The 25,579-nt window shown below is 47.5% G+C and overlaps 1 protein-coding gene across 3 annotated transcripts in view; it reads right to left on the bottom strand.

The window, feature by feature from the left end:
* The window catches only part of LOC135918576 (chitin synthase chs-2-like), a 182,373-nt gene that overhangs the window by 47,393 nt on the left and 109,401 nt on the right, over positions 1 to 25,579 (bottom strand). Inside the window, exons 1-2 of one of the 3 annotated variants that reach the window (XM_065452201.2) lie at positions 18,477 to 18,741; positions 1,182 to 1,438 (exon numbers count right to left, since the gene is read on the bottom strand). In XM_065452201.2, coding sequence (XP_065308273.2) covers positions 1,182 to 1,438; positions 18,477 to 18,706 — 487 coding nt within the window. In that variant the 5' untranslated portion in view covers positions 18,707 to 18,741. Of the gene's footprint in view, positions 1 to 1,181; positions 1,439 to 10,323; positions 10,448 to 18,476; positions 18,742 to 25,579 lie in introns of those variants that run through there. The other 2 variants (XM_065452202.2, XM_065452203.2) reach the window with 2 other exon arrangements.

The raw sequence follows: 25,579 nt of genomic DNA on the forward strand, positions 1-25,579 counted from the left end.
TAGGCGTGGTAGTTCAGAGTGTTTTTTTTCTTTTTTCATTGTTTAACCTAGGTAGGATATTAGGCAGTATAGTAGCAACAGCTTGATGGCGCAACCCACCGCCCCGTTCCAAAAGGGACGCTCATAATATCCATCCATCCATCCGTCAGCGGGTCGCTGATGACGTCATTAATAAGGCATGCTGCAAGCGCGTCCACCGGTGTCATAAATGGAAACGAAGCACACACTACGCAGGTGCTACTTCGCCTGCGCTGCCGCCGCGCGAGCAGTACTGTAGGTGCTCTGTGAATGAGCTCCGCGCGAGCCACGCATTCCCGTGTTCACGCTTTCTTTCTGAACAATCAGTGACGCAACCGGTGGAAGTGCTTCGTCTGCCGCTGCGCTGCTAAACGAGCCGCCTGGGCAGGGGCTCAGCACCGCCACCGAGAGGATCCTGTCATTCGGATTCAAATTCTTTGCCTCAATATAGCGCGAATTAAGAAAACCTAAACAGCTGCGCTCGGATTTTGAATTAGGGAGTATTGTAACTGTCGGCGCATTTTTGAAGGATAGCATACATGCACAAGCGCCTTGAGCCTGAATTCGTGCTCATTTTGCTGCACTGGGTCCGGTGCTGTGATAATGTGCGGTGATCGTCACCGGCTGCGATAGTACGTGTTTGCGCTCTCTGTCCCTCTCTATATATATTCTTATTTTTCTACCTCCCCCTCCCTCGTTCCACAGTCTAGGGTAGCAAATAACATTTTCTATTCTTGTTAACCTCTCTGTCTTTCTCCTTTCTTTCATCTCTATTTTCCTCTTGCTTTCGTGGCGTTAGGCGATATGTGCTTAATATATTTGTGAACCTTTAGTGTGCGAGAATCGGGCACTTGCGTCGAAACAGCGCCATTCCTGTTAAGAAAAAGAAATATACAACTTCACGCGTGCGTCTTTACTCATAAAACGTAGATCATGCAAACCTATCTACTCCTAGAATTAATAAATTAAGGAAGAGTACAATTAAAACACATATCTTACCACGAACAGATTTTACCAAACGAAGGAGCTCTTCATGAGTGGACCCGGCTGTACGAAGCCTGTATTAAAGTCATATCAGCCTTAGTCAAACTTATTTGTCACGTTCATTAGGTGTCTCATAATACTTCAGCGTTACAACCGTAAACTTTGTCTGGAATACTCACACACTTCGCGATTGCAGACCGTTCGTGTGCGGTTGAGACCCCTTCCGCTGCCCAGGCCTTGGATCTGCGACGTCATCACCAGAAGTGTGGCCTTGGAAATCACCGAGCCGCAGAGCACAACGGCGAAGGTGATCACGTATGCGAGCACTTTGGAACCCTTGAGGAAGATCGCCGTCGCGAACGACGTCACCGTTTCGTCCGTGTCTTCTGGAGGCGACTCCTTGAACAGCTGCATAATTGTGCCGGGCCGGCCGGTACTGCGTACGTCAACATCAGGTGCAACCACATGAAACGCATCTCGGTGGTGTTCAATTCGCTTGAATTTAGAAAAACGCAACGTGGGACAGGGACAGAAAGGAACGTATCCTATTCCGTGTTGCGCTTTTATAAATTCAGAATGATCAACCAGCAAACTCAAATTCTGACGTTATCATTTCTCTTCTTGAACTAAGTGCTACGCAGACACATCCGTTCAGAAAATCCTGCAAGGCGATATTGTTGGACGCGCACAACTCTTGAACGGTCCTTCAAGAGTTCTCATAGGCACGCTCCTAACGCAATTATACGTTCTTGGAGGTCCCAGGAGGCTCGGTGTGTGCACGCTACCAACGCCAATACGGTTATTGTGTAGCTCTTCAAGGAGTCCTGAACTACCCTTCGGGCTTGGTAAAAAAAACATAGACCACGGTTTGCATACGCTGCTGTGTACATATCAGCCAAGTTTTGCAGTCGTGCGCGTTCTTTTCAACAGAAGCCTGCCCCTCACTCTTTCCTGGGCGCTTTATTTCGTCACATAGCAGATTCCCATATGCGGCTGCCATTGGCAAATAGCTGACATGAATCAAGTAGGGTGCTTGGATCAGTACGCTTCTTCCTATTGTTGCTGTGTTTATTCATTGACGAAGACGCACTCGAAAATCTGCTTTCGAATTTCGATAATAATTACGTACTTCCGGAAGAGGCCGACTATCGTCTGTTCACGCTCGGCCGCCCGCGTAGAAAATAAAATTTGGCCACCCTGCTTATCGGTGTCGTAGCCGTCGGGTCTGGTTAATTTCGGCTAGTTTTGAACACTCAACTAGCCCCGAACCACGCGAAACTGGTCACCTGGTCACTCCTGGTTAGACGCCTTGGGAGACTTCGCTTCGTATTGAGCTATTGACAGGGTTTCAAGATGCGCAAGTTGGATGTGGCTACTATCCGTCGGTCAAGCTGCCATAGGGCAGCTGGCGTAAGGCTTGAATTTGAAATGAATTGAAAAGCACTTCAAATGCATTTCTCTACTTAGATAAAAAGTGGTTCAGGAACACTTTAAGACTGGTTACGTGCTAACAATCAGCACCATTACGATATTCCGTCGATATTCCTAATGACGCGTTCGACACCAAGACAAATCTTAACGGCCCTTCGATATTGCCTATGACGTTTCCAACAGAAGAGGTGGTAATTTTTCCTTACTCAGTTTCCGTCTCCTTAAATACGTTTCAGAATTCAACCACGTACTTATGTACGGCCATTCATCAGCCTTCAGCTTCGTTGAGATAGCTGCAAAGCTCTTTTGTTAGGCGTCACTTATCCTTTAAGAGAACTGCAACTACGGTAATTGTGGTCACCGGAAGCACAAACTTGCACCAACCGCTCGAAAACATCAGCCCCGACACCATCATCAAGACATCAACATTCCAAAATACGAGTAGCCAGTAGACAAACAAACAAGAAGCCTGATGTATTTTTCATTGAGAAGGAAGACAAACAGTAACATATGGAGCGCAGTTGCTCCGCGGCCTCCGTCTCAAAAGTGAAAAGACTCGTTGATTTTTTCACGAGTTTCTCCGCTTCATCCTTTATACTACACTCACTACCTGCTGAGCTTTTGATGCGAAAGCATCAAATGGCCCATTGAGTGAAAAAAGGTGGTGTCCGTAGCAGCGAAGCGGCACGTAAATTCTCTTTGGCTGCGAGGCCATGTGCGCCTCGACGCAGCAGAACGGGTGAAATGGGACCTGCAGCGACGCTGGCGCGCCAGCTGTTGTGTGAGGGGAGAGGGCATTGCCGCGACGCCACGTCAACCTCGCTCTCTCTCTTTCAGAAGCCTGTGTTATCCGCGGGTCCTTGTCCCCGCAGGCTCTCGCCTGCGTTCCAACTTCGCCTCGGTAATCGCTATAAAGAAATTATTGCATAAAAAGAAAACCAGAATAAGAATAACCAGAATAAACGATGGCGGTAGTGAGTTTCTGAGTGTCCTACCCACTGGGTCAAGCCGGACAAGCGTCTTGACTCACTCGCTTGCTCCCGAGGAGCTCATAACTCGAAGGACCGCTTAACGGCGTTCAATTCGACATTGATGTTTTCGCATTCACAGCTCATAAGAAGTGCTTAGATGTCCTCGGACTTTTTTTTTATTTTTGACATTAAGAGCTTCCTCAAGTGTATTTTACCACTAGCCATCAGTGGGTGACATTTTCTACTCTTGCCGTCATAGTAGAGAGAATCATCACGCCTAATAACGCATAATGTCACAAGCTTGAAGTTGTTGAGTTCAGACATGGCTGTGTCATGGTGCCACGGAATAAGAAAACAAGAACGAAAGTAACAGACAAAAATGTTCTTGAAGGCATTTTTGGTATCTCCAGCGTATAAAAGGAAAACAGTTTCAGCATTTTTGAAAATTTCTTAATAGTGTGATTTCAAAGCTCTGTAACTAACCGTAACTTACTCCACGCGTATGTCTGTCGCGTGCAAGCCGTTAAAGAAAGCATCATTGCAACGTGTCTGCATATAATGACATGACGGCGAGCCTACAGCTCAAGTAATTATATTTACCCAGCTGTGTGAATTGCTGATGGGATTGTGCTCTCTCTCTCTCTCTCAAAAACAGAATAGAAAGAAAGGAAGGAAGAAGAAAAGAAATAAAGAGAAGAGCGAAAATTGACTGTCACGCCGTTTAGACTGACAGGCCGACATTTGTAACCTAATCCTGCACAGATAGGACTCGTCGACGAGCATATTCGTCTCATAGAAACAGCCCCGTGAGTGTTCATTGACCTCACTTGCTAGCGGGTGAGTACGGCGCTGTATATCGCGTGATTGGGATGAAAAAAAAAAATTGACTCGCCATCCCGACCCTGCTAAAGTGGATGCAGAAGGGTTGAAATCTGGGCCAGTTGGTACATACTTGAACGAAAAAACCAGTCAAAAACACAAAGGACAAGAGGAGAGCTGATAGTCCAGTCGTTGTGGTGTGAACCTCTCCTCTTGTCCTTTGTGTTTTTGACTGGTTTTTTCGTTAAAGTAAATGGTCAGCGAAACTCTTAGAAAACCGCTCAAATGTTGTCGATGGGGAAATGAAATGTTTTATTGTTCTGCCTATAGTCTTAGCGCGACACTGCTGTTGAGCATTGCGATTTTGCACTCTTCGATGCTCATCGTATTGACGCTACTCTTCGGGAGGCTTCGCGTGGTCTGCCCATAGGGGTTTTGCAATGAAATGAATCAGTCGCTAGGCAGGTCTCCCTTTTATATATGAAGTTTGGTGACGTCACTCACTGATTCGTATGCTGCTGTTGCCCCCTTTCCACCGGAGCAGCTTATGCATCTGTAATCTTTACCCGGAAACACACGTGGGGAGGAGGAACGTGCCTTGCATTTTCACAGCCGCCATATCATCCATCATGCGGTTCTGACGATTAATCTGTGCTTTTCCTTTTGAAATGAATACTGAGTTGTGTGCTGTATGCCTGATTACAAAGAAGATATGTACTTTTTAGCGTTCAATTTTTTTTTCTTTTTTGCTAACGGACACGAAAAATCCCGACCGACTAGAGGCTAACAGCTTCGCTGTAAAAAGCCATTGCAGCTTAACAGTCTTCCGGCACTTCGATTGGTCAAAAGCGTCACAAGCGTGCCGCAGCAAAAAAGTAATGCGGTACATGGAAGTGTTAGGCCTCAAGCTATTTATATACGTCATTAGTTTATTTTGTTTTTCGTCTCGCGAAAGGAAACGTGTCAGTCTACATCGCATCAGGATGCATCGTGATGCCATTGTCAGTGATGCTAAGACTGAGCTTCTTCCTGTCACTTGAGCAAAATAAGAGTACGATATAAGCTTGCCTAAGAAAAAAATTTAAGAGAGAAAATACCTTCCTTGATGGAGTGTAACGCACTAGAGAACCTCATCTGACCGCACAAGTGCAGCGTACAAGACTGATTGTAAAGGAAGCCTTGTGTGCCTTCGAACATAGTTACAACTAGCCCGATGATGACTAGGTCGCCAATGTCGGTGGCGACGTCCCAACGATGGCGCTCTTTGAATGGAATCCTGTAGCGGCTCGGGGCAACGCTGCTGAAACGTTGCTGTTCGATCTGATAGACGTCTTACGGTACTTCTGAGGAGCTATTCTTCTGAGGTGGCAAGGTTGTGTCATTAATAACAAAATGGGGTATTAAGTGCCAGAACCACGATCTGATTATGAGGCACGCCGTAGTGAGGGACTCCGGACATTTGGACAGCCTGGGCACCCAAATCTAAGTATGCGGGTATTTTCGCCCCCATCGAAATGCGGCCACCGTGGCCAGGATTCGATTCCGCGACCTCATGCTTAGCAGCCCGACACCATAGCCACTAAGCAACCATAGCAGGTGAGAGTGCGACATTCAAAGCCCACAGGCACGCGCCATGAAGGCAGAAAGAAGTAACCACTTGAAATAAATACGTTTTTTTTACTTTATTGTCCACGGAATAACAAAAGACAGTCACCCATGGCATGTAGCCCAATTTTACCTTTTGAGCTAGATTACTCTATGAAACGAGAAGTTGTATGCGAGAAACGCGGCGGGCTGCTGCCTTTCATCGATGCGCATACTTTGTATTATTTCGCTACTATGAAATAAACAGTACAACAACACTGTACGCATGGTGCCGTAAATCGAAATGGATATTTGACTAATTAACATGTTTCCGTTAATTAACCTTGAAACTATTTACTTTACGGCACATACTGCAATTTACAAACTGTAGCAGGAGGATCCTAAGGTCATATCCATTTAAAACGAGTTCTGAGGAGGACACCAGTTTCGAGGTATGCGTTGGCAAAGCTTGTGACGAAATGCATTGGTGTCTCAGTAATTTGTTGAGCTTCTTTAAATGAAACGGCGTTTTTAAAACAAATGTAAATGGGACAACAGCGCATCTTTACTTCAAGTTTGACTGCACTTATCTCAAAACTGGTGCTATTTTCACAATTTGTTCTATGTGGATGCGTCGCCTTGTGAAATCATTGCCGGGCTTCACTTCGTGTATTGCAATATGTGCGCTAACGTACCTAATTAAACAGTTTGGTGAGTGAAATTTTGTTAATTGTGAAATACGTATACTGTTTCCCACTAACTAATGCCCGTCTCTTCGAGTAGTCTAGATCAAGAAGTGGATTTCTGCTATATGCCAAAGGCCATGTTCTCTGAACGTTAAAATAATACACTCGGTATAACGATGCATGAAAATTCATCTGCGCGAACCTTCCGTTACCGTCTGTCAATGCCATATTGCGTACCAACGTATTTGCAGCATCGTATGCTTCGTGCTGTGCGCGTGTACCTCGTTTGAAGTTTCACTCTGATTGGATTCCTCGGTTAACTTCTCGGAAATGAAAGAAAACTTTAATTAAACACTAGTAGATCCGATCGTTGTGTAATGCCCAAGTCAGGCGGGCAGATTTAGTGACATTTTGACCGAGTGCACCTTGCCTCGCCGAGTGTCACTTCAACGTAGTTATGGCGGCGTGGTGCTAAACGGCAAAACGAAGTGTCATTCGGGATTGATGACAATGGAGATTTAGTATTGTAGAGTCATTGGTAGAGCTTGATATTAATGACAGAATTTTGAGTTTTAGAAGCGCTTACTCTTACATTGCAGAAAGAAATGCTTATTAAGACAATGTTTTGCAATAAAAAAAATAATCATAACGACTTGCGGCCGGAGAAAACGCCAGTTGCGTTTAACTTTTGCTTTTGCTGAGGCAGGCCACAAGATGAGCACTCACTGAAAAGTTCAGCTTTATTTCCAAAAAAAGACGGGGTACACATAAACGAGAAGAGAAAGTAAACTTACAACAGCAACCGAAAAAGGAAGAATGCGCGTACCGAAAATCTTTCACAAACCGCCAACTTCCGCGTTGCAGCTTCCACTTACGGCTTTCGGCGTCTTTGAAGAAAAGGCGACACTCGCGAAAATAGCGCGCAGAGGTACAATTGAAACTATAATGAGCCAAAATCCCAACGAAATGCAGAAGAGTACACGGCACGCCGTATGCCCAGCGGCATCGCCTGCTATGGGTGAACGGGAGACGATACCAATGAGACACACACGGTGACGGCGCCGGTGGGCTCGCTGGACGTACTTGGAGCGGAAACGCAAGGAGAGAAAAATTCTGCGTCCAGGTGAAACGCCACGAACGGCGGGAACGGTTTAAACGAGAAGGCGGTTAATTTAGAGGCTTACTGACATCGTCGAGCGTTCGTACGAAGCAAAACCGCCTTCTCTCTAGCAGGCAGCATGGATGCTCCTACGCCGTGCAACCGACGTGATGCAAGCTGGGTGCAATCGTCATGAGCCAAGACAAGACATCATCGATTCCAAGCAAACGCACTTCATCGCAGCCAAGCGAATTCGCTGAACGCACTATAGCCGGCAAGTGCACTCCGCAGCAAGTGTCACAGACCTGTCCACCTGACAGCCTGCGAGTGACACTAAATGCGAAGTGCACTGGCTCGGAAGTGTCAGTGAATTTGCCCGTCTGATATAGGTGGCAGTGGGTATAAGTGGCAGTGACAGACAACACGTGGAACACATGCGGGCTTGACTGCATGTGATTTGGCCGCAGCAGTTTGCGGCACACAGGTGACAGCTTAATTAAGATACGCAAGTGTTCCCGTAAAGTAGAGGAACACGTTCACGGTTGTTTGACTTCAATATGAAACCTTGTGAAGGCAGGAGCTGCATTTGCCGTAACCATATTCAGAACACGTGCAGGTAACTTGAGTGCATCAACCTAAAATCGCAAGACGACTGAAATGTGTGCCGGCGGCGATGCGATTCTTATAAAATGATGGACGTTTCACTACTTGTTGCTATTTGGTTCGCTGTTATGATGCAAAAGACGTGAAACCGTGTGAAGAAACGACGCTCTTTCTTGTCCGGTATAGTTCATTCCTTCATATGGTTTCGTATGGTTTCGATTTTGTTTTCGCACCATTGGTAAACGTTTGGCAATGTGCAGTTGGGAGACATACATGCGACACTTGTGCGGGAAAAGTTACAACATACAATCAGTCAACGGACAAAGAAAAAAAGAAAGAAAAGAAAGCCGAAAATAAACAGCGTTCTGGAGCGAAACCAGACGGGCTGCTTAAATTTTATCGTAGCGTATACTATATATTATTTGGCTAATATGAAACAAATAGTGCAACAAATACCATTAAAACAGTACGTATTGTTCGCATGGGGCCCTAAATTACCTACATTCTCTAAATTTGGATACGTTAACACGCAAATTCTGATGGCTCTAGAGCGATGTGGTTACGGTGCATAAAGCATGTGTAAAAGGTTTCCCTGTAAATGCGCGCGTATTGTTACGTGTATTGGGTTGTCATTTTCCCGCGAAAACGCTGCGACTTCCGTTAAAATTTTGTTCAGTGTGGTAAGACAGATGGCGCTGATGATGACGACGATCGGTAAGGACCACAGTGGTGACTCCGGGCCCGTCCAAGTCAGTTAAAAGCCCGTAGCGGCCATCGCTCTAAATGGAAGTGAAACGATAGGGCGAGAGGCAGAATTCGCTCCACAGTGGCCACGGTAAAGAAACATGCTGCTGGGAAATAAGGCTCTCCGGTGCGCAATCTTCACAGATACCAACACGTCTCATATTCGAGTTAAAGTACTACAAGTAAATAAGTGCGAGCCTAATGTTAAAATCCACAGGATATATTTGCATCCCGTGGCAGACATAAGGGATGATTTTAAGCTTGTGCTGACACCACAAAACGGACTTCACCCAAGTCACTACAAGACGGACTTCAGCTAAGTGAAGCATAGGTGCCGACTACAGGGGGGCTCTGAGGCCCTCCCCCCCTCCGTAGCCCCCCTCCCCCCATCCAAGTGTCATTGCCAGAGTTTTGTCACCCACATCATCTGAGGTTTCTCTTGAGTTGCCTGGACGTTTTCACTTAAAATTTTATTGTGGCTAATAGCTTACTGATTCATTGCTGGCGCGGACGTGCACGGCTTTTATTTCATACTTACGCATTATTTCTGCAAATCCTGACAATAGGAGGACAAATCCATTAGAAGAATCAGCGGAATTTTCGGCATGAGGCATTTGTAAGTACAGCCAAGAGACATCTAACTACGGTGTTTGCACAAGTTAGTACAGGCGCGTGGTACCTAATTATAGCTAAATAAGTACTCCAGCTGTAAGTACGTATGTGCGTCTACGTTTGACTATTTGCTATTCAATTCCATATTCGATGCTTAATATATGAATTCGAAAAAGCTGTTATTCGTCCACCTCTATAGTTTTTCATATTGACGAGATAACTAAAATTAATTTACCGAAGATTGAGCTATCGAAACATCGATAATAAAGCTACGCTGAATAAAAAGGTCAAAAAAAAAGAAATTGCAAAAAAAGAAGAAAACTTGAAGAAACAGTGCTGTACGGTTTTGTCCCTTTTCGTCTTACAAAAAAAAAAAGAAAGTTAGTGTAAACGACCGCAAACTACAATTACTTTGAAAGGAATCCCCAACATGTCACTAATTGTCATCATTGTCAATATCTCACCGCAGACCAACAGGACAAGAGCACAGATACGCGTTGAAAAATGAGAAGACCGCCGGCCTCATTTGAGAGGAGGAGACGGATGCATTGTAGTCTGAAGCAATCTACACAATAAACAGTTTTGATGAAGACACCGTGAACCCAATGTGCGTTTCATGGCTGGTTCTCTAGGAGATTACATAATCAAAAATGTTCGCCGTTAAAGCTATATGGAAGGGGAAGCTTGTCTTATTCGAACTGATTCGAAATCGCACGTTCACTTTCCGTTTCCCCCTCGAAACTGGCAAATGAAATGTGCAAGTATGGCTTACCGGCGGCGGCAATGCTGTTCTTGCTCCATTCGCCGCTGGTCGGTCGCGGCTGCTCCTGCCGGCATGTTCCGTGCAGACAATTCCACAAGTCAAGTGGATAATCAGAAGTGAAAAATTTCTCTGTAGCTTTCCCAATCGCGGATGTTGAACAGTAAAAAAATGGACGTATGCTCCGGCCTCTTGATTTTACTTCCTACATAGTGCTAAAGGGGCGCGCGTCATTTTCGTCCAGATAATAAGCTGTCGCAGGATACGAGCATTTCGGCCTGTACCTATTAATCTGTCAAACTGCCCCTCCATGGCTCATTGCCTCGTTTTTGTGGTACATCAAATGCTGAGACAGCCATGTTTATATATATCGAAAGGAATTGTTGCGCTGCATCTGGGTGCAATGCTGGCGCACGTCTGGGTGCTAGAGACGTTTCAGTTGAGTACACGGTGAAAACGAAAACAAAAAGGGACCATGGGCTTAGTTCACAAAGGGTTTCGTTCGTAAGAGCTTTTTTTCATATTGGCCGGCCGCTTTTTCTAATGACATGTGCAGTATATATATAGTGGCTGAAATTTGCTCTTACGAACAATCCTAGCGTAAAACGTTTTGTGAATATAGGCCCATATCAGTATGCCTTAGCAGTCGATGCAGCTTTATTTATTCGTTTTTTTTATTGCCCATTGTTCTTGCGTTTTCGTGTTGCGACTTGCGCTACGCATTGTATGCACAATTATTTGTTTTCCTAATTTTTCGTTAGATTTTCAGTGTGTGGTAGTACTATTAACAACAACCATGTGTAGATTTTATCTTTGGGTGTGTCCTTCTCAATTTTTTTTTTGTGCACTGATATATGTGTACATGTAAGCCTGTGATATACCTCGCCTTTTTTGTTGGCCGATGTTGATGTTTGATGTTGAACTGTCCATTACTCCCATGAAAGAGGACCGCCGCCTGCATCAGGCTGCATGTTCAGCGCAGTAGCTTTTATGCGGCTACTGCACTCGCGCGTCAGCTCTCGAGCGTGCTTGTTGGTTTGGTCTCTTTCCCGCTTGTTTGGATTGTCATGGTTTGACTGTTTTTGAGAATGACGAGTGTAAACCGAGACGTCCTGACGGAAAAGTCTTAAAAGACATTGCGCCATATTCGATTCTGTACGTGGAGGCGAGGCCCAGTACATAATTTTCCTTGTCTTTTGAACGCGGCGACGCCGCAACAGAAGAGAGCACGCCAACGTGGTCATGATCAGTTGCAACGACGTCGTCATCTTCATGACTCGCGTTAAGAACGAAGGACGAAGAACGTAAGCGCAGCGCCAACCTGTCAGCAGACGAAAGAAAAAGCACGCGAAATCTCGCACCTACAGAGAGGATGCGAGATTTTCATGCTGTCACATGACTGCCGCATCGGTTCGCTGCCAGTTGGTGTGGTCGCTCAGCCGCAGCTGCGTTTTACCGCTAGTGTGTGTAAATATGGACCGCGCGCCATCAGTATGCGGCGAGCGCGCCCAAACAAAGCGCTGCATGAGCGAAAGTCTGTCTGCGGCGGCTGCTCTGAATCGCGCCCACGCGTCACCCGCGCGCTGCCTCTCGCGTTCTCCCGATTAGCGAGGCAGTCGCGCCACACTTCGCTCGTTTGCAATATGCCCCACGAGGTAGATTGTCCGCGCCAGCCAGTATATCGCAAAATGAAAACACGTATACGGCTGCGCTCAAATTTCGCATTAGGTAGTATTGCAATCGTTGGTAAATTTTTTTTCCCTTTTCGAGCGTCATTTACTTTCTTACGCTTGGACGTGTCAGCAATTGCACTACTGATGGTGAATTTCTATATTAATTTGCATTCGACTAAGCTCCGCTTCCGCGTTTCCAGTAAATGGTAAAAGGCTAAGCCGGCTTGCTCGCATTATTCGGACTGAAATAGATGGACAATACTCTGCGGAAAATGGCGTCGCCATTACACGGTTTGCTCGATCGGCGGCTTTAACGACGCCCATGTGAACCCCTCGCACACCTTCATGTTCGGGGCTATCCTTGTGTCTAGCCAGAGACATGCAGATTACGTATACGGAGCGGTTGATTTGTCGAAGGCATGCGCCTATTACAGCACAAAAAAAAAATTTAAATGAATAAGGCGTTGTATGGTCTTAGAGGTATACAGTGCGCATGTTCATTCCGTTTCCCATGTGTATGCAGAAGATAGGCTTGTCATACACATGCTGTGTGCATTCTCAGAGTATCACCTCTTTTCTTGCCGTCTATCTCGCTTCTAGTGTTGTAGGCAGAAATGATGTCTTGTGTGCCATATGCGAATACATTTCTACGCGAAATGCTCGTCTTGTGTCGCACGACAATGCTGTCTGGCCCGTCCTGCTACCTCATCTACCATTCCCGGACGCTAAGCCAGAAAACTGCTTACATCCTCCAGTCAATCCCTGATTTACGGCCGGCTCTGGCGCGTGCCATGTTTCGACTATGCTTTTTACTATACAACGCGGCGTCTGAACCTGCGCGCACATACGCAAGCGACCGCATACGAGCAGCGCTCTTTCCCAATGGCGCTTGTCTCACAACTGACTGGACTATTCCTTCTCCGTAGCATGTTCCGGTACTTACCCCTGCAGTCAATTTAGCTAGAAGTCGAAAAAATAACAGCTGAGAATTGGTCGTACTAAAATTCAATGTCATGTACAACGAATGGCATTCGTTCATAATGTCATTTGTTTGCTGTCAGACGGAAAAGCATAACTAAATTTGTTCAAAAAACATTTTCAGCCAAGCTCATTCACATTTGATCTGGGACCGAATGTGCAGATTCGGCGCCAGGGCATTCTAAAACGATCGCTATATAATGACATGTTTTACAGCGTATGTTGTTATGGACTTATTCCAATAGCCGTTTCAGTTGGCAATGGTGTCTGCTGCCACCGCCAATGTCTGGTGTCGGTCGCAGCTATCGCCGGAAATGAGAAAAAAAAACGCTCAGTTCCCGCCGGGATCGAACCCGGGACCTTTTCGCGGAAGTCAGCTGCACTACTACTGAGTCAGGCCAGCGCTTGCTATCTTGCAGGGGAAAGTGCCCTATAAGGGAGTTTTTACGGTGTGACTGTGCTGCGTGTGCCGCGCAGGCCTGTGACTTTTTATCGTTGTTGTCGCCGTCGCCGTGATGTTCTGTATAAAGTTCAAGAGCGACAGCACTGTCGCCGCGCGTCGTATGTGCACACGCGAGTGAAAGCACGCGAGGGAAGCCGACGATCGTGACTCATTCTGGCGCGCGCGAAGGAAGGAAGCGGAAGGCCGTGGGGAGATGGAAATGAGGGAGGAGGGGCGGCGTTGTTCTCCGGCAGCAACTGCGCATTTCGCGACCGGGCGCAAAAGGAACTGACGCATCTCGCGCGCCTTATGTGGAGGAAAGTGGGGAGGCAGGGCGGCTCCGCCAAGTGCGTGCATACTGTGCACGGCCACGCGTGGTCGCGCGCGCCGTATCTTAGAAGGCATCTCATAGTTTCGTGTGCGCTGTGTTCTCGCTGCTCTTGCGTTGAAGCGATAGACGAAGGTCGCTTCGCTCGCTGCTGCTGCCGCGCTTGCTCCAACCACCGTTTTAACAGCGAGTGTCCAGGCTCATCGAATGTGATGTGTTCATATTTGCTTGTGCGCACTGACACCGTGCCTGTTAATTCAATCAGCAAGCGAATGTTTCCAAGTTCATGCGGCCGATTAATCTACTATCCTTACGTTGCACAGCTGTCCACTAATTTGCTATCGTAATCGATGCTTCTCCTTTCGGACGAAACTTTGACTTTTTTTCCCTTATCTTGGTAATTAAACGATAGTTTTTTATTATTTGGTTTACTAAGTAAGTGCCACCTTACTAACGTAAAAGTGCTCCACAATTTCTTGACAAAACTTCAGTGGCTGGACGCCCGTGTTCGGGGCGCAGGTGTGCCGAGGAGCGCGTGTTGCGAAGCAAGAAAGTTGCCCGCAGGAGACCGAAGCGGAAACATACAATATGCGTTTTGATAAAAGTATGGCAAGGCCATGAAAATACCTGCGTTGTCGGCAGCGTTGTTTTTGTTTGCCTTCGCTAAGCTTGATTTGACTTGCTTTCTGTTGTGTAGCTATCGCAGATTGTCTAAAATGACGAAGCATTTTTTAAATCAGCTTCGTGTTACTAAAAAAGTATTATTAAAAAGACGTACAAGCGTTTAATGCAAGATTTGTTAGCTTCATTTTTTCCCCTAAGGCCATAGTCATCATTTTATTTTCTTGCGGTCGCCGGCGGGACAGCACACAGAGAAAATGACATTAAGTTCACTTAATGTCATCCACTGGAAATGACACGGCATTTGACGTGCGACAGGGTATATAACAACCTGCGCTCGTTCACAGTGCCCACAATGCGCGGTACACGAGCGTATCATTCCGATAGAAATTATATACGAACACTCGAGGCGCATTCGTGCCGTCGTTGTCGTTGCCGTGCTGTCCCGCTATCGACAGCGCATGCGTAGCTCGCGCATGGAGGGTCTTTAGAGATCCGGAGTTCATTTGACTGCAGAAGCGACGCATTGTCGACTCAATCGGCTCAGTGCCAGGACAGCGTTCTGCCTTCCGCAGCTGGCACGCATAGTATAATCACACTATACACGTCGTTCTTTGCATGCACTCCATCATGCTTACACGGATAAGCGAGTTAATCACGGGCTACCGATGTTTTATTCTGTTTGTTCACCGTGCAGCATGCGCGTTAAAAGCCTTTCGCTTAGGTTCTGAATGCCGCTTGCCACTTTTTTACCGTGTTGCTCTTGCTAGGGTTAGGGTGCACGATTGAATGCCACCGTGTTGTGTGTTAAAGCAGCTGAGGCTTGAAAGGACTGATTTTGTTGGTTTTGTGCGGCTCAGTAAATCGTCACACAAAGCTATCACGCAGTTCATTTATCTGGATTTGGTCTATGCGTGGCCTCGCCCATGTTGAGCCGTTGCTAGTTGCTTCATGCAGAATTTTTGAGCTTTTTTCTTTTTCTTTAAGTGCGAGGTTTTTGCCTCGCCTCGTTTGTGAAGAGCTTAAATCACGCTGTGTTTTGTCTGAATGTCTACAGATTAGTGGTTCTTTAACAGATTTTATTGTTTTCACCCTAGGACATCATCGATATTGTGGTTTCGTGGGAAATGTGTTAGAAAAGGGGCAGCTCAGATCGAGGATTGTTGTTTGATTTTCGCTGAAAAGTCATGTTTGGGAAATCTTTACGCCTTGATGCTGTCTTAGCAGACTTGCAGCGCAGAGCGCTTTGTGTGTTACGCAGCGTATATTCGCTTTCTGCGTATTACCTACTCAATTGAATGCTTGCTCATTATATTTTGTGGCGTAGGAGTGCAATGCCTACGCCGCAAAGGAATAAACCCGGCCTTGCCGCCAGCGGCCATCCACATTGGGCGGCGCTGCTGCGCTTTTAAATATATCATGTGGCACCTCTATTCCGTAACATTCGAAAAAAAAAACACTGAAAAGTTGGTAGGAATTTAGCTTTGTATTTTTCCAAGCAAGTTACTAAAAGCTTATTCCCACTACGCCAACGCGTGCGACACCGTTTTCGGCCTGCCTGCTGTCGGCGACAGCGTTTCTTCCTTCGTGTCGGAGCCTCTCTCACATTGTACTGACGCCAACAATTTGCCGATGGTCGGCGGAGAACTTGGCGTCGGTACAGTGGGACAAAGACGCCGACAAGAAGGAAAAAAAAAAGCTGTTGCCGACAGTCGGAATGAATGAGTGTGAATGGGCCTTAAGGGACTTTCAGAATGCGATAACTGCAGCGGGAAGGACAATTCGTCGACGTATGCAACGGATTGCATCAACGGTGCAGCGCCCTTTTATTCACCCGTGCGTTTGGTGATTTAGTTGGGTAGTGTAAGCATTTCCCGTTAACAAATTCGCAATTACTCTACTTGAGGTGACTTTGATGGCACTTATTCGGCGATATCACATGTATTCAGCGGCGGAAAGATCACTATAATGTGTGCATGCATCCCGCCGTGCGGAGTCGTTGGAGATACAAGTCCGCACCAGCGAGGTGTGTCTATAAAGTATTACGGTAAGGGTAGAATTAATAAAGAAAATACGATGGAGACATCGCATTAGTCAACAAAACGAAACGGCCACTTAACATGAGCTCCACTCTGTATAACTGGGCTTCATTGCCCTTATCTGCGTGGCGCACCTTGCGCGTATACGGACTGGGTTATCCCAAACTCCGGTAACGTCGTGTACATGTCTGCTCTCATCGTAGAGGTCCGCGCCTTTCCTGCAGCTGCCACCGCAGAAGAAGCATTCTGGCACCGCAACAATGGAGAAATCACATTCGCGAACTTCAGCCATCCTTGCTGCAAAGGGTTGTCGTACGTCTGCTACTGCTCCTTTTTTGAAAGCGCCCGCTAGGTGGCCATCAGAGAGCGCCTCTATAGGCGCCTCTATGCCCCAAGTGGCCGAATACAAATATCTCGGCGTATGGATAAACAAAGGGAAGAGGTACGAAGTGTGAAGGCGAAGTGATGCCGGGATAATGAAACAGGGTATTGTGGCGGTACAACAGATATGAGGTACTGAGAGGTACTTGGAAGGGAGTAATGGTGCCAGGGCTTACTTTCGGAAATGCGTTCCTGTGCTTAAGGGCAGGAGTTCTGTCGAGACTAGAAGTAAATCAGAGAGCTGTTGGAAGATTAGCACTAAGTGCCCACGGGAAAACCACAAGCGAAGCAGGACAGGGGGATATGGGCTAGGCATCGTTCGAAGCACGGGAAGCTCAGAGTAAAATCCTATACAAAAAACGCCTGAGGAAATTGAACGATAACAGGTGAGCAGCTAAAGTATTTAAATACCTATACAGAAAGAGCGTTGACTCACAATGGCGGAAAATAACTAGGAAGATAACCAGTCAGTATGCCAAACACGAGGACGAAGAAAGACAGAGCATTAAACGACAGGTTAAAAGCGCGGAAGGTAAAGATTGGATAAATTCAATGGAAAAGAAGCATAGTGTTGAACTATATCGAGACTGGAAACAGCAGATCAAGAAGGACGCGTTTTATGATAACTCAAGAGGCAGTGCTCTTCTCTTTGAAGCTAGGTCAGGATGTCTTAGAACGCGGAGCTCTAAAAAGAAATTTAACGAAGAAGAAGACGCATGTACTTTGTGTGGTAAATCTGTAGAAACAATGGGACACATCATACTAAAATGTGATGGTATCCATCCCGACGTCGATGCGGGCACAGTCACGCTTCCCGAGGCCCTAGGGTTCAGAGATAACAATAGTCAGGTAAATAAATGTGCGGTGGAAATTGGCAAAAAGCAATTGGAGGATTGGTGGCTCAAAAGCAGAGAGGTTACATAAGGTCAAAGGTGTAGGAAGACTTATTTAAAGAAAATGGCGAATTTTAATAACTTCCAACACAGTTAAACAAAAATAAAAAGCTGAGCATGGTTGCAACTGCCATCACCCCATTTCAAAGGGGACGCTCCTACCTTCCATCCATCCATCCATCCATCCATACATCCGTTCATCCAATACGCGTATAGCGTTCTTGCTGAACTGCTGCGTGTACGCACGAGTCTGAGTGGTACGGGCAGTAAACGAAAAGCTAACGCTATGTAATGTTTCGCTGTGCCGACGCTGCTTCCCGTCGGTCTCATAATTCATGCGCCGTCGAGGTGCGACGACTCTGCAGTGCTTCTCATCAAGACAGCGTTCCGAGATTCCCGGTAGCTGCCAGGGCACTGTTTCTTCTGCAGCAACAGTGGCCTCGTGTGCTACGTGGCACTAGCTTGTCGCACTCGCGTGTGGTTAGAATTTATAACACCGTCCGAGAAGTTCGTGCGCAACGCCAAAACTTGCTATCGCTTTCGCCCGTCGGATGAAACTTCCAGGATATTTTGCGTACCGCCCCCATAGGAAAGCGGCCGTGGCAACGGGGAATCGAACTGCGACCTTGTTCAACATAGCGTCACAGCCACGGAGCCATCGCGACGGATCCCGTTGGAACTGACATCGAGTAAGCATTTCTGCCTCCAATTTTCCTTGCACTCCTCGCGAAATTGCAACTGAGCCGTTAAAAGCGAAGTTCATGCACGATAGGCCTAATACCATAGTAAAGGAATGAGTGTAATACGCACCGGATCGCGTTGTCCCTGCTCCTCTGACTTGTGTTCAGCGCTGTAAAACAGGCGTTTAAAACGATGCCTTCCGGGTACTGACAATGCGCGCGCGTTGTTTTTCGCATCATCGGCGTTGCTCCACATGCCGACACGCGGCCTCTCCTCCTCCTCCTCAGATGTACGCTACAACCCTCCCTAAATTCGCGCAGGCTGCGTGGGTGAGTCGCACGGTCTGCAAGCATTAACATCAGATGCACACAGGTTCATATGTCCTACGCACTTTGGGTACTGACGCACTGAATTTGTAGCATCGGGGCGCTACGTTTCCGATTGCCTCGTGTCCGTGGTATAGAAAGTGCCACGTGGAGAAAGCCACACATTATCGAAGCTTTTTAAGTGACGTGCTGCTCATATAGATCTCTGAAATTATTGCCACGTGGCTACTTCCACTTGTCATCGCTAACTATCTTATTCTTCTGCCTTGGCATAGAGGCACACTAGAGAGAGAGGGAGAGAGAAAAGGAAACTAAGTTGAGCTTTAGTAGTAGGTTACCCTTCTACAATAACAAAAACGCCTCTTTTACCCGAGAAGATCCTTGGTAAACGTGAAAAAACGCAGAAACGAAAGACGGGTTGCGACGCCTCCTTGAGGTTCGCGCACTAGATAACGGTGACGTCACTGATTTCGGAAACGCCTACTCAAGCCCAGTTAATTTTTTTATCGGTAAATATGGGCTACATTGTTTTCTAAAGAAGCCTGAGTCTGAACACAGCAAGTTTCAGAAAGTTTACTGATCCACAACGTCCAAAAAAAGAAAGAAAGAAAAAGCACTTTAGAATTCGTCACGCCTCATTGACCTTCATTTTCTCTTGTAGTAAACAACGCATTTCCGTTAATGTAACGAAAATGGAGTTTATAAATAGTGCGCTATCAAGGTAAACTTATTTACGGTTTCTTTTTATATTGTCCCTTTAAGAGCAGGGAGAGAGAGAGAGAATGAAGAGGAAAGGCAGGGAGGTTAACCAGATATGAGTCTCCGGTTTGCTACCCTACACTGGGGATGGGGGATCGGGGTTAGAAAGATGACAGAGAGGAAAACGCTAAAAAAAGGAAAAAAAAACACGCACACATGGAGGCACACACACAAAAAGGCGTTCCAGTTAAAGTCGTTCACACAGGCCGGTAGATCGCAAAAAGCGCAATAGCGCTTGCACGGCCTTCTTCTGTGACGGTAGGTCCTCTCGATGTTGTAGAATTCTTTTTTCGGATAGCGCTTGTTCGTCCAGTTTGTCAAGTTCGTGGCGAAGGCATGCCCTCTGTGTACTGTACTGCGGGCAGGCACACAGAATATGGCCAATTGTTTCTTCATGGCCGCAGTGGTCACAGGTTGGGCTGTCGGTCATCCCTATGCGGAATGCATAGGCTTGAGTAAAGGCAACGCCCAACCAAAGTCGATATAAAAGCGTGGCGTCTCTACGGCGAAGCTGTGATGGCGCTCGAAGACTTAATGTTGGGTCAAATGAGTACAGTCGCGTGTTTCTTAATTGTGGTTCATTCCATTGCGACGCGGTGCACTGCCGAGCAAGTAGGCGGAGCTTCCGTGCTGCGTCAGTTCTAGAATGAGGAATCGGGACGCAGCGTTCCTCAGTATGGGCTGAGCGGGCAGCGTGATCCGCCCGTTCATTGCCGATAATCCCGCAGTGACTTGGAAGCCACTGAAAGGTTATCTCATGGCCTGCTTCACTTATATGTTGCAAAGTCTCTGTAATATGGAATATTAGTTGCTCGTGTGGTCCACGTCGCAGAGGTGACAGTAGAGACTGCAGTGCCGCCTTCGAATCGCAGAATATTGTCCATTTATGTGGTGGTTCATCACCAATGTGATGAAGGGCAGTAAAGAGCGCTGCGAGCTCTGCTGCCGTCGATGTTGTCGCGTGGGTCGTCTTAAACTTGATTGTTGTAGCTTTCGCTGGTATGACGATTGCCGCCGCGGTGCTACTTGGAAGGACAGATCCATCAGTGTAAATATGCGTAGAATCACGGTAGTTCTCGTACAAATGTAGTAGCGTGAGCTGTCTAAGGGCTGGCGATGATAGATCAGCTTTTTTCGAGATACCAGGTATTGTGAGGTTGATTTTTGGCTGAGCGAGGCACCATGGAGGAATCGAAGGTCTCGCAGCCGGGGTAAAACAAGCTGGCAATGATTCGTCATATGCGGTTATCGTCCGGCTGAAAGATGTGTGTGGTCTGTCCGCTGTTAGGGAGGCCAAGTGGTGACGAGGAGTCCTTGTCAGATGCCTTATATGGGTCCTGAGCACTTCAATTTCAATGTGGGTCTTGACAAGGTGATCTCCAGCGATTGCTATCGTAGCCACTGTTGAAGCACTCTGAGGCAGGCCTAGACAGATCCGGAGCACTTGACCCTGAAGACTTTGTATTGTGCGTAGATTTGTTTTACCAATGTTGTTTATTGCTGGCAAGCTGTATCGCAGAAATCCTAGGAAAAGCACCCTGTACAGTTGCAACATCGCACTTGGCGACATTCCCCAGGTCTTGCCAGCGAAAAACTTGAACAGGTGGCAGATGCCTGCCAACCGTTTTTTCATGTATGATACGTGTGGGCTCCATGACAAGTCCCTGTCGATTATGACACCTAGGAACTTGTACGATCGGACCCGTCGTATTATTTGGCCATTTATCATTACACTGTAGTTGGCCATGGGCTTGCGCGTAAATGGCACTAGTGCGCATTTCTCTGAGGAAATTTCCAGGCCTCGATTACGAAGGTAGAGAACAGTTTGTGTGGCGGCTTTCTGGATTCTCGCTCGCAGCTGTAGGCGTGTTACTGCAGATGTCCATAGGCAGATGTCATCCGCGTACATTGATACCCTGACTGTGGCTGGTACGTGCTCAAGGAGAGCAATTAGTGTTATATTAAATAACATGGGGCTAAGTACACCGCCCTGGGGGACGCCGCGGTAGCTATAATGTAGAGAAGTATGGCCTTCCTCCGTGCTTACAAAGAAGGATCGCATGGATAGATAGCTCCGTATCCATTGAAACATCCGTCCACCCACTCCTACCTCTGCGAGAGCAGAGAGGATGGCTTCATGCGTAACGTTGTCATACGCCCCTTTAACGTCGAGGAATAAAGACGCGCAGAGACGCTTACGGCATTTCTCATGTTGAATGTAGGTGACCAGGTCGACGACGTTATCGATCGATGATCGACCGCGTCGGAAGCCCGCCATGGCATCTGGGTAGGTGTTGTGGTACTCCAAGTACCACTCCAGGCGTCCTAGTACCATCCTCTCCATTACTTTGCCCACACAGCTCGCCAACGCGATCGGGCGATATGATGAGAGCTCCAATGGCGACTTGCCAGGCTTCAGCAGTGGAACAAGGCGACTTGTCTTCCAGGTTGTTTGTAGCGTGCCATTTCTCCAAGATTCATTGTATACCTCAAGAAGAACACCTCTGGCTCGCTCCCCCAGGTGACACAGAGCTCGGTAGGAAATTCCGTCAGGTCCTGGCGCTGATGTGCGGCTACACAAAGCTAATGCTGCCTGAAGTTCGTGGATCGAGAATGGTAGATCCAACCGGTGATCACGTGATGGCGGACAGCTGATCGAAGGCGACGGAATGTTGGTAGCTATGAGTTGGCCGGATAATCTGGCGCAGAAATCCTCTGCCACGTCAATCTCCGATCTCTTTTGAGAGAGGGCAAGTGCCTTGAATGGGAATCGCTGTACGGGAAGTGTCCGCAGTCCGCGCACCGTTCTCCATAGTTGCGATAAAGGCTTGCGTGGATCTAGCGACTCACAGAAGGCAGCCCAACGTTGCGATTCGAGCTTGTCTAACCGGCGCTGTATCTTCTTTTGCGTGCGCCTGGCAGTCCGTAGATCGTCCATTGTTTTCGTACGTCGGTACCTTCGTTCAGCACGTCGTCGGATTGCTCGAAGTCTTTCTAGTTCCACGTCAAATTCGTTCAGTTTCGAAGAGCATGTGAGAGTGCGCATAGTGTCTTGCACCGCGCTCTTAATTGCCTCTTCCAAGTCGAAAGATGGATTGGCGTCGCAGTGTTCTTCCATTATAGACTGAAATTTAGGCCAGTCCACTCTTTGGATCGTATCCCGTATTTTGGAAGGGGACAATCCTCTGATCTTGATGTACGTGGGGATATGGTCACTTCCGTGAGTCTCTATGTCCGCAAACCACCCTGCACGTCTGACAAGGCTTCGTGAGACGAAAGCCAAGTCAAGACAGCTGCTGTAGGTGGAGCCACGTAAGAAGGTAGGACTTCCATCATTCAGCAGCCAAAGTTCATTACTGGAGGCGAAAGATACCAGAGCTCTGCCTCTTGCGTTGATCATCGGACTTCCCCAGAGTGTATGATGGGCGTTGAAATCTCCTATGATGACCCAGGGATTGGAGGTTGAGGAAAGGATGTCTTGCAGTCTTTTGTAATCAAATCGACTTGACGGAGATAGGTAGGCGCCCACAAAAGTAAAGGCCAAATTCTTTTTCCTTACGTTTAGGCATATGTATTGATTATTGTCATCAGGTGGTACAGGCTGACGAGTGTAGGTGAGGTCACGGCGAATACACACCAAAACCTTACTGTTTTCATAAACAGTTGACGACATAAATAATTCATATCCAGAAAGCCTGATTGTGTTCGTTAAGTTCGGCTCGCAAATGACGATAATAGGAAACATATTGGCGTACACGAAGCGACGGAAATCCGAAAGGCGCGCTCTGAGTCCGCGTGCATTCCACTGGAAAATAGCTGCATGTCGGACCTCTTCCCTAAAAGACCGTGGCTGTGGAGCCATGATCTACTCAAGGGTTGCAAGCACCGGACTCAGAGCGTCCAGTACTTGAAGCGCACTTCTGGCAGACGGTGTGTGCATGTTGCTTAGCAGCACGCGAATGGCATTCATTAAAGGCCTAATAAGTGCTATCACTTGCTCATCTGTGTTCCGCGACTGCTCGGGTACAGCACCTTGCTGCACCGGGGGCGGCTTCTGCTGTGGCTCCTCTGGCGGTCGTGTACGTGGAAGTGGCGGCCATTCCTGGGTGGAGAGAGATCTGGCAGTTTTCTCCCTTCCAACATCGGTGTTCGGAGGGCTGGAAACTTTCGCTGGTGATGCTGCTTGACGAGTTGACTGTTCCTGAAAACTTGATGTTTTCCGTCGTGAAGACCTTCGACGGTGACGTCGTCTTCGCCGTACTTTCACAGCAGCCTCTTTGTGGGTAGAGTTGTCTCTCACCATTTGTTTAAGAATGGTGATCTCTTTCTTGATCTGGGGACAGTCTTTGGAGGAGGCGCAGTGATCACCCTGACAGTTAGGACACTTCAACTTGATTGCGCTGCAGTTGTCTTCTGAGTGGGGTTCGGCACATCGAGGGCACACGGCCGAATTTCTGCAGACACCCTTCACATGGCCTATCTTCTGACAATTGTAGCATTGCATTGGTCTTGGAATAAATGGGCGAACCTGATGGCGAAAGTGGCCGACTTTCACGTAGGGTGGAAGGCAGTCGCCTTTGAACGTTAGTCTCACACAACGTGTGTTGCCGAGGCGACAAACATGCACAATGACGTTGCGTTCACTTGCTGGTTTTATAAGAACTGGGAGGTCTGCATTAGGAATTTCATTGTCAATGTCATAGATGACTCCTGTTATTGTGGCACCATTCGTTGGCATGATGGATCGGACCTTGATGTTTCCCAGCTGCGTTACATGTTGTAGTATGGTCAGCGCGCTCGGGTTCATCACATCAATTGCCAGGATGTTTCGCCTAGTGTTTATCCTGACATCCTTAATCTCGTTTGGCACAGTATTTTCGAGATACACGGAGAGTGCTTGCCTGTTGAGGACGCGCAGGTTGTCGGTAGCGTTCTGTGGCACAAACAGGATGGCACAAACAGGATGAAGAGCAGGGAGCGCAGACACGTGGCCTGCGGGCTGCATGTATAGTCCTCTAAGTTGGCTCTATACGTGTCTAAAGGTGTGATGTCTAAATCAAAGCTCCTGGCTTTCGAAAAGTGCCGTTCTGCGTTCTGCTTGAGGCTGTTGTCTGCGTACGAGACCCGAGGCTTGATGCGAGTTGAGACCCCTGCTTTAGAGCTCGCGCTTGACAAGCATATTTCTTTAAATTGCAATGAGGACGAACAACGTCGCAATCGTTAAAGTTCCGCGTATTTCCCTCTCTTGAATTCATACAGTTTGTGACGTTGGTCGTAGCAAATATTCTCAATGTAGCGTTCGTAGCGAGCGCAGTTGATATTTTAACAAAGCGTACGTGCGCTTATCATTCACCGTAGTGGCTCAGTGTTTATGACGTTCTACCACTGAGCACGTGGTCGCGGGCTTGATCCCTTGCCGCAATTTGTTATGCGAAGCATATTACTAGAGCTCAACCCAGCTCCTCAGGCGCGGCGGTGTCGCCATGTGTCGCCTTCAATACCACGTGACACCGTGACGTCACGACAGAGGAGAAACGGGGCTCCAACTCGCGCCGTCGCGGCGGTATATAAGCAGCTGCGCTTGCCTCTGCTAGACACTCACGAGGTGAGATGCCTCCTGGAGACAGAGCTACTCGTTGGAACAGAGACTGTTTCTGGGTGGCTTTGCTACGGCGCAGCGACTACACGCCCCGCATCGGACGCGGTGAGCGTCGAGCAACGCAGCGTTCGGCGCGACAACGAAATGTGCGCCTGGACAAGCGCCGCACGCCTGAGCCGACGCCGACGACACCGGCTTTTCTGCGACACGAGCTCCTTAACGCTGTCGCGTTAAAATAAAGGCTAGTATGCTTCGCATCCTAGGCTTAACCTTAGCTAAGCCACAGCCAGTTTTTTTTTTTTATCGAGATGCTAATATTTGTTTTTCTGCACCGCCCTACTGATGCCTTACAGAACGACATTCTTGAAAACGCCGATCGCCTAGTAACTTCGGCGTTGCTATTCGCACTTTCCAGCGCCTATAGGTGGCGCGGAGAACGTATCAATATGGCGGGGATGGAGGTGATGGAGGCGATACGAAAGCGTGCGCATCTCCAGAAGCAGGCGGCTTATGGGCCTCTGGTATCTCTAAGCGCTATTCTTGACATT

Source organism: Dermacentor albipictus, chromosome 1 (assembly GCF_038994185.2).
Source record: "Dermacentor albipictus isolate Rhodes 1998 colony chromosome 1, USDA_Dalb.pri_finalv2, whole genome shotgun sequence".
In the NCBI taxonomy this organism is placed as follows: domain Eukaryota; kingdom Metazoa; phylum Arthropoda; class Arachnida; order Ixodida; family Ixodidae; genus Dermacentor; species Dermacentor albipictus.